General features: G+C 41.4%; 1 protein-coding gene across 4 annotated transcripts in view; it reads left to right on the top strand.

The window, feature by feature from the left end:
- Positions 1-358: 358 nt before the first annotated feature.
- Positions 359-9,196, top strand: part of ATP9B (ATPase phospholipid transporting 9B) — a 153,955-nt gene continuing 145,117 nt past the window's right edge. For all 4 annotated transcript variants that reach the window (XM_085220099.1, XM_085220097.1, XM_085220098.1 and 1 more), the window contains exon 1: positions 359-519. In XM_085220099.1, coding sequence (XP_085076225.1) covers positions 425-519 — 95 coding nt within the window. In that variant the 5' untranslated portion in view covers positions 359-424. The remainder of the gene's footprint in view (positions 520-9,196) is intronic.

Here is a 9,196-nt window from a genome sequence, read left to right as displayed (position 1 = left end):
ATCCCTGAATTACAGAGCATCCACTTCCATATGGAAACCTCCTCTCACAAAAACCACCTCTGTTTAATGGCAGAGAACAGTTTCTGTCACTCCGCAGTGCCAGACGATCAAACACGCTTTTCTGTATCCAGCGCAGGCGGCACCCAGACTTTGCCTCCTACAGGCTGAAGGACAGTCTACCTCGACCATGTTAAAAACCAAGCGCTTGCAGCCTAAAGGCAGCCACTTTGGATTTACCCCCTTCCAACCCCGAACTCCGGGTCTCCCCACATTGAGGGAGCCCCGCCTCCTTCTTTAATAAAGCGTGCCGTGCCCCGCCCCGCCCCGCCCGCCACCCGTTCCTCCTCCCGCCATCAGCTGGTGTTGGCTGTGACGTCACACGTGCCGGCCGCACGGTGGGGAGGCGCGGCGCGGCGCCCCCAAGATGGCGGACCAGATCCCTCTGCACCCGGTGCCGCGCAGCGCCCAGCGCAGAGCGGCCTATTACAGCAGCGCCTCCGCGGCGCAGAGGCACAACAGGTACGGGCGAGGGCGGCGTGGGCGTATCCCCACCCCGCGGCCTCACGCCTTCTGTTTTCGGGCCAGGAGCCCGGCCCCGCCGTGCAGCCCTTGGCAGCGGGTGATGACCCCGCGTAGGGCGGTGCGAGAGGGCTGCGTGCTGCCGGCCGTCCCGCTCGGTCCCCGGGCCGGGCGGTGAGGGCGGCTGGCTGTGGGGCCTCCAAGGAGGATGCGCTCTCGGCCGTGTCCCGCGGGTGCGGCCTGGGCTGCCGGCAGCTGCTGTTCGTGGCCGGCAGGGTGCCCGCCTTAAGAGGCTGCTATGGGCGTCGTTAGCGAACGTGCTGTGAGACAGCCGCCGTATCTTAGAGAGTAAAATGTGAGCTTCCCGGAGTGTGAAAATTAACGTTAGGCTTCTTAAATTGTGAGAGGAGTTAGAAGAAACTCGTTCGAAAGGTTTGCTCCCGAGTGAAGATTGAATGTTTCTTGCCTTCCTGCTTTCCTGAAGAACTCTAAGGAGTGTGCCGTCATCGTTCAGGAGGAAACACTTTGCTCTGTAATTTCTGTGCGTCCTCTGGGCAGTGCTCTTGAATTGTTGGGAATGGTTGCAGTTGATGGAGGCATTTTTCTCCTCCTCTTGATTCTCATGGGGTGCAGGACTGGAGGGAGCGGATTTGCTGGCTGTAGCAGATGGGCTTTCTAAGCATAGAATAACTGCTGCTGCTGTTCGAAGTCAAATTAGTGAAATCAGTTCATCAGGAATAAAAAAAAAATGCTACTGCGGAGTAACTAACAGAAGAAACAGTTTAAAAATTATGCAGAATAAGATAGGTTTAAATAATATCACCTTGACTTTTTAAACTTAAAAGATAAGCCTGCAAATGTTCACAAAAAGTCACCAAATAGGACAGCCTACTGCAGCTGTATTCTCCTTTTCACTAATACTTGAATGTCTGACAATCTATTGTAGGTCTGCTCTTTGCCCTGAGGAAGGGCGGTGTTACCATTATCGTCCCTATTTCTCAGAGAATTGAGGCAGGAGGAAGTTCTACACGGGATCTGTAAGCTTTTTATTCCCCTTCGTAAGAAAAAATGAAGGGGGAGGATTATTGTTCTGGCAAAACCTTAGTCTTGACCATCAAAGCTATCAGCTGGTTCTATTATAGCTTAGGAGCATTGAAAAATACTATAGATGTACGACAAGTTCATATAGCATGTAGGTACATAGGTTTTTTAGAGAGATATTTTAACACAAGAATTACAGTTATATGCAAACTGTTTAAACTTGAGCAAATAAGCAGATTCAATAAGCTGTAAGATCTGGCAAGGAAATACAGATTCATTATGGATATGCTTTGTCCCCTCTGTCTCATTTGATTAGCTTTACCTTCCAAAGATTATAGATTGAATTCCCTAGCTGTCTTTCAGAGTTTCTCTTTTATAATCTATGTACTTTTCAAATGGAAGTGCGTATTTATTTTACCAATCTTCTTCACAAATTATTATTTATAGTATTCATTAGTTCCATCAAACCACTTGTACGGTTATAAAACATTTTGACCATGTTTATTACTTCTGGTTCTTTCTTTTGATCATGGAGTCATAGCATGGCTTAGTTTGGAAAGGGCATTAGAGATCATCAAGTTGAAACCTCCCTGACATCATCAGGGTGCCAACCACTACATGAGGCTGCTCAGGATCCTGTCCAGGCTGGCCTTGAATGCTCCAGGGGTGGGACACCTTTGCGCAACTGTTCCAGCACCTCTTCAATCTCTGAGTAAAAAATGTCTTCCTAACATCTAATCTAAATCTCTCCTCATTTACTTTAAAACCATTCTACTTTGTCCTCTCACTACCAGAGAGTACAAAAAGCTTCATGCTTGTAAGCTCCCTTCATCTACTGGAAGGCCACAATGACATTTCCCCAGAGCCTTCTCTTCTCCAAGCTAAACAAGCCTGGCTTCATCAACCTTTCATCATAGAAGAGGTGCTCCAGGCTTTTGATCATTTTTGAGCTGACAGCTTCCTCCTGGACTGAGGACCTTAGGCTTGGATGCAGGACTCCAGATGGGGCCTCACCAGGGTAAAGTGGGGCAGTCACCTCCATCTCCCTCCTGGCCACCCCTCTGTTGATGCAGCTTTTGGCCTCCTGGGCTGCAAAAGTGTGCTGCTGGCTCATATCCAGCTTTCTGTCCATCAAACCCTTCTCTGCAGATCTTAGTGAGTTTTTTCTCCCAGTGTGTACTTATGTCTGGGATTACCTTAATGCAAGTGCTACACTTAGTTCTTGATATCATTAAACCTCATCAGATTCTCATGTGCCCGCTTCTCAAGCCTGTCCAGATCCCTCTGGATGGCATCCATTCCTTCTGCTGTATCAACTGCACCACTCAGCTTGTTGTCATCAGCAAACTTTCTGAGGGCACTCTTGATCCCGCAGTATATGTCGTTGATAAGATGTTAAGAAGCACCAGTCCCAAGACAGATCCCTGATAGGCACCACTCGTGACCAGCCTGCACCTAAACATCAGGCCATTGATGGCCATCCTCTGGCGACATCCATTCAACCAGTTCTTTAACCTACCAAATAGTTCAGCCTTCAAATTCACATCTCTCCAATTTAGGGAGAAGGATGTGATTTGTGACTGTGTCAGAGGCTTCATATGAGTCCACGTAGATGACATCAGTAGCCCTTGGCCACTGATGCTGTCACTCCATCTTAGAAGGCCACCAGATTGGTAAGATATGATCCGCCCTTGTTGAAGCTGTGCTGGCTGTCTCTCCAAATCACATCCTCATCTCTGGTGTGCCTTGATACTCTTTCAGGAGTATCTGCTGCTTGATCTTTCCAGGCACAGCAACAGGCTCACTGGCCTGTAGTTCCCTAAGTCTTCCTTTTTCCCTTTTCTTTAATGTGGGAGTCTCTGGGGGCTTTGCTTGGCAGCCACGATTTTTCGAATATGAGGGAGAACTGCTTTGCAACCACACATCAGTCAGTTCCTGGAATGGATATGTTTCTGGCCACATAGACTTGTATGCATCCAGCCTCACAAAGTAGTTTTGGACTTGCTCCACTTTTACACTGGGAGGGATTTTGCTCTCCAAATCCCTGCTCAGATGTAAACAGGCACGAGAGGCGTGGGAAGCCTGACTGACAGTGAAGTCTGAAGCAAAGAACTCGTTAAGTTACCTCACCCTTCTCCATGTCTGAAGTGTCCGGCTCTCCCCTTTTATTAACACTTATTAAGTGTTGCTACAACTTTAATTCTTATGACTTAAAGTTACAATTGATGTACAACTCCTAAGCTTTTATGAATACTTCATCCTGCTTTTCTGACCTTTCTCTGCAGCACAGACTTATAAGAGGACCTGCATTCCTGTGTAAGCTGCAGCAAAGCTCCTGGTTTTGCAAATGCATGAGTGTTGAAGCGTATATACATACAGTTTTAGTTTGAAAGAGCATAATTCATACTTCAGAAGATATCTAGAGGTGGACGCTAATTAATTTTTTTTTTAATCTCAAGGTTAAGCCAGGTTTCTGTGCTCTCAAGAACTTTAATTAGTCATGATTTTTTTTTTCAGTGAAGAATTTACAGTTCTTACATTGCATCTTTTGCAATTCTTATACACTAATCCTTAACTTTAGCACAGTAACGTTATTTAACTCGAGTTGATTTCCCTGCTACTGGCAACTTCAGTTAATACAACTCAGCAGTTGCTTACCTGTAGTGGCCTCAAAGCTAATTTGTAGAGTGACTTATTTTGCTTAAGCTGAGCAGTGTGTAGGAGTCTGCTATTGTAGCTGCTGTTAGTTCTTCAGTAAGGAGAAATTCTTTCTCATCCAGTATGTCTCTGCTGTGCTTGTGTACTTGAGAGTACTTTTGCTGGCCATTAACCTGTATTTTAAAGCTGGAATGTGTTCTTCCCGCACACCTAAGGAGCTGCAGTGCTATACACCTGAGATCACATGCTTTTATATAGAATTGAACAGAAAACTGGCTGTGTGCTACTGTTAGAAACTAGGAAAATCTATTATGAGGTAAGCAGTTGTCTATATTCTAATAATTAACAGTTTGTTATTGGTTAATATGTACTGTAATAGTTGTAGAAAGCTTGGAGGAAAAAAAGCTACTGTTTTCTGACTGTTTTGACACTTTGTCTTTCAGCACAAAGGATCTGAAACAGTTGCTGTGGGTTCTTTGTTTTTTGTTTGCTTTTGTTTTTGTTTTGTTTTGTTTTGTTTTTTTACACCATATGGGAGAAGGAGAACTGGAGAGCTCCTGGGATCACTTTGAACATGCAGTGAGAGTAACACTCTTTTTTATGTTAGACCCATATAGTCAGAAGCCCAATAGTAAGCAACTGCTGAGCACAGAAAGGAAGTTAACTGTGCTCTGTGTTGTCCATCTACCTTATATGTGGATGTAAAACAAGAAGCTGAGAGGAATTTTGAAGCTGATAAGGGACTGAATGAAACAGTGCTCAACCCTCATTTATCTGTAAGCAAATTATCTAGTTCATTAAGGTGTCCTGTGCTTGTCGCTGTCAGTGTATGTTGTGTTTAGTCTAGTAGTGCTACAGTGTGGAGTGTTGGGACAGCTGAGCTGGTGCCAGAGTATCAGGTCTTACCAGCTGTGTCCAGTAGTACATAAATACAGTTACGCTCCAAGTATTCAGAGGTAGGCCTACATTGTCGCAAAAAACCCTTCATTCTCAGGAAGAAATCTTCCAGCACAATTACGTGTAATATGGATCATGATAGTGTACTTATTATGAATGACCATGCTGGAGATGTATCAAGAGCCTGCAGCAAAGCAACTGCTGTTGCCTCTCTGTAGTTTGCCTTCTGATAGAGGACTCAGGTTTTAGGAAATTGTTGCTTTTTTATGAGCATTTTTGTTTGTGTGACAGATCTGGTAACTACATGAATTTCAGATTAGTGTAACCTAGGGTTCGTCCACATGTCCCGGAAGTATCGTAAACTGTTAACAGCCAAAGTATTTGCATTACTGGATTGAATGATGCTCTGTTTTCTGTAGACTTGATTCACAGGTTAATACTAGCTTTTGGGACTGATAACTGTAAGATTTAGGATAGGTTTAGATTCTGATGTTTTTGTCTGGGAAAAAGGACCAGCTTGATGTATAACCTATAAAGAACAAACTTGGTTTATGTTAATGCTCTTGGAGCTTTTACATAGTTATGTAGTGTGTGTTGTCATATATTAGTTTCTTTTGCTTGTCAGAGCAGTCTTTGTTTTAATGACACAGGTAACAGGTAGAGCTGCTCACAGTATCAGTTGTGAAGTATTTTTACATACAGTGACATTTTTCTTGATGTCATACCTGGGAAATTGTACTTCATCTGCAATAGTATGTTTTGATGACATAGCAACTTTAAGTAATTTTTATAAGTTGCAGTTCTTTGACTCAACATTGCTTAGAATCATGTTTGAAAAATACTTTTTGTTTTTTCGACGCTAGTGATATGCTTTACACACAAAACCAAATAAATGTAAATGTATAAGATGTACATTTAAGGTTGTTTGTATTTAAGCTGTATTTTTACCCAATATTTGCCTGCCTTCCTGATTTTTGTCTGTAGTATCCAAATACGGTGATTTGCGTTCCTTGGACAGGCACTTGGATTGCTTGGAATGGGGAGAAAAAACAATTGATCAAGCTACAGTGTCAATAACAATCCCCAGTGACAGTGATAAAATGGCCCCGTTGTTGTGATCAATGATGTACCTTACTAATTAAAAATAGGGTTCTAGCAAATGCAGATGTTTCCTCAGGTCCTGCTGTTTATTTTGTTATTGGTCATAGCTATTTGTTAAGTAGATATTCACTCATCCTGTCCTGGCCTGAAAAAAGATGTTGATTCTGGTAGGGCATGTGTAGTGCTCTAAGGTAAGGAAAGAGGAGCAAGGAATGGTGTGGGGTTTGTTTTTTAAATGACAACTTCCTTATGCAGGTCTCTTGAATCTACTTCTGTCATATACATCTCTGGCAAGGAGGTGGGCTTGGGGAAAGGGAAGGCAAATGGCATTCAGAGCTTTTGCTTTGCTATGGCACCTGCTGTTCTAGTTAGCTGTCATTTAAGTCATCCTTGAAAGGCTGCCTATGGAAGGTAGTAACTGTGTAGTCTGCATTTAGACCCTTCTCTCAACAGATACAAAGTTTTTCTTTATTTCTGTGTGTCAGAAGTGACTAGTATGTGGTTTGTTGTGTTTTTATTATAGTGATTGATCAAAAATGCTCCCCTACAGTTTTCCAGAAACTACATTGCTTGTGAAAGGCTGGGAGCACCTGAATTCAGCTTATTACAGTAACTATTAGTCATTTCAGTTGATAAACTCACCAACAAACTTCCTTATGTACAGTAGTAGTACTTTTTTTCTATTTTGTTGTCCATTTGATAAATGTGCACCATAATGTGAGTGCTGTAATAGGTTTTTAAAGATTCTGCTATGTGAGAACACAAAAGCAAAGTTCTATGTTGAAATTGAATACAAATATTTGGTATACAGATCTTCAGTTTCCCCAAAAACTATCCAAAAGTGTATTTTGTTGTTTTTACTATTGATCTACTGTGGTTATGGCCTCTTCCATATGGAGTTGTCTAACAGGCCTGTCCCTGATGGTGTGCATGAATTGTAATGGCATTGCTTTCTCTGAGTGTTTGTTATTAGGCCAGGACTCTGAGATTTTGGAAGTAAGACTGGGTAAGGGTACACTTGCAAAAGACATACAGCTACAGCTTAGTAAAAAATAAATAAACATTGACAAGCTCTGATCATTTTTGTATATTTCTGAAAAAAAGTATTTCTGTGGTTTTGGAGGAGGAGGGTAAAGGACTTTCTTCACATCTCGTGCATTTACCTGTAGAAGGCTTCACTTCTGTCATAGTCTATGAAGAACATAACTCTGCAATGCAACCAGACTTCTTGTTGAGTGCATCATAGTGATGTTTGAAATTAAATGGAAACAGTAACTTCCAGTCTTTAGAAATGTTGAAGAATATTTGGAAAAAAAAATAATTGTAATTGGATTTTTCTCATGTAGCTTGTAGCAAAGAAAATATTTTCTGAAGATACTGGATGTTTGAATAAGAGGAACTGTTGTGGAGCAGCTATATAAAAATGTACTATTGGTTCAGCTAAATGTATATTTAATGTAATCTTTCTTGCTGCTGTGGAATGTTTAAGTCTTTTTATGTCATGGAACAGGATCTGAGCAGCTGTATCAGTGCAAAATGCAGCATACAGTAGTTGCTGCTTTGTTGGTTTGCCCTCTAAACAATTCTTGCTCTTCTTCTGAATTGAGTCTGCCTTTTTCTCTTTTTTCTCTTCCTTTACCTTCTCAGTTTGCTTATCTTTATCCTCAGACTTGAGAGGTGTTCATGTAGGTTAGACTGTGGGGGAATGAATAATGATAGAGCAGGATAGAGCTGGGACAGGTCAGGTTATGCTTCTCTCTCCTACCTTTTTACTGGCCATGAGCAGAAGCAAAGCAAAATGATAACTTGGGATGTTGTTTTCATAGCAGATATTGATACAAAAGTCTGTTTAAAAGCACTTATTGTGTATGATTTCCTTTCACTTAAGTCTGTTAAATGTCATTCCTCAAAATAGCTAGATTTTGTTGGAAGTTGTTCAATGTTAGCTTCCTTTTCACATAGGAAGCCATATTTTTATCAGACAGTTCTTTTCATACGTGATTCATAGCAGCCATGCTGAGAGTTTTGATGTCTTTGCTCTGGCTTCTTTATTCACATTGCTTCCAGTGTTTCCTTATCTTAATAAAAGTTTCTAGGATTACATTTAATTGATTTGTCATTCAAAGCAAATCCACACTTCCAACAATTGCGTGGAAGAATACGAGGTAACAAAGACATAAAGATTTCTGTCCTCTTCCTAGTTAGGAACAATGCATTATTCATTGTCCTATTGTTTTTAAATACTGATGCACAATTTTCTAGCACAATAGCAAAATTACTTTTGAAACAGAATAAATTGCTTGTCAGTTGAAAGGCTATATTTTGAAGTCAGATACTTATGCTCATTATCTTCACTAGGTAGTGAAGCTTCATATTTAAAAGTGCAAACTAGATACTAATTGTGAAAAAAATCATTGTTTATAGTGGCAAAAAAAAAACCAAACAAACACGTGAGTGATTACAGTTAGAACATTGGTGTGTTCTACAAATATTGCCGCATTTGCAAGAGTAGCATTAAATATGAAGCAGATCTTTGAATATGTTTCTCTTAATTGCCTTGCATTAATGTGCTCCATCAGGAGAGACTTTAGCCATCTTTGCTTTGTTACCTCTGTATATAAAGCAAATGATCTTTTGAATCAGACACTATTCAAGTTACGTGAGTCAGAGGGGTCTGTTGCTGCGTGCTCCAGTATGGCTAGCAAGTTGTGATTTCACTGGGTGGTGGCACACCATTAATTGGTATGATGTCTAAAAGCAAGATACAATGCAGTGCAAGGCTTTGTATTGGGAAGCGAGTAACTGCGATAATATAATTAGCAAACTTAACCGGGGAGAATATAAAAGCATTGAATGTGAACCTGCTTAAACACAGGCTTTTCTTACTGAAATTCAACATAAAGTAATAAAGTGTTTTAAGCAGTAACTTTTATTGTCAAGTGTGTAAATTTGAGTATTTGAAATCAGTTTAGTGCGAGAG

This window comes from Meleagris gallopavo, chromosome 3, assembly GCF_905368555.1.
Source record: "Meleagris gallopavo chromosome 3, MGAL_WU_HG_1.1, whole genome shotgun sequence".
Taxonomy (NCBI): domain Eukaryota; kingdom Metazoa; phylum Chordata; class Aves; order Galliformes; family Phasianidae; genus Meleagris; species Meleagris gallopavo.
This window is presented reverse-complemented; position numbering and strand designations above follow the sequence as displayed.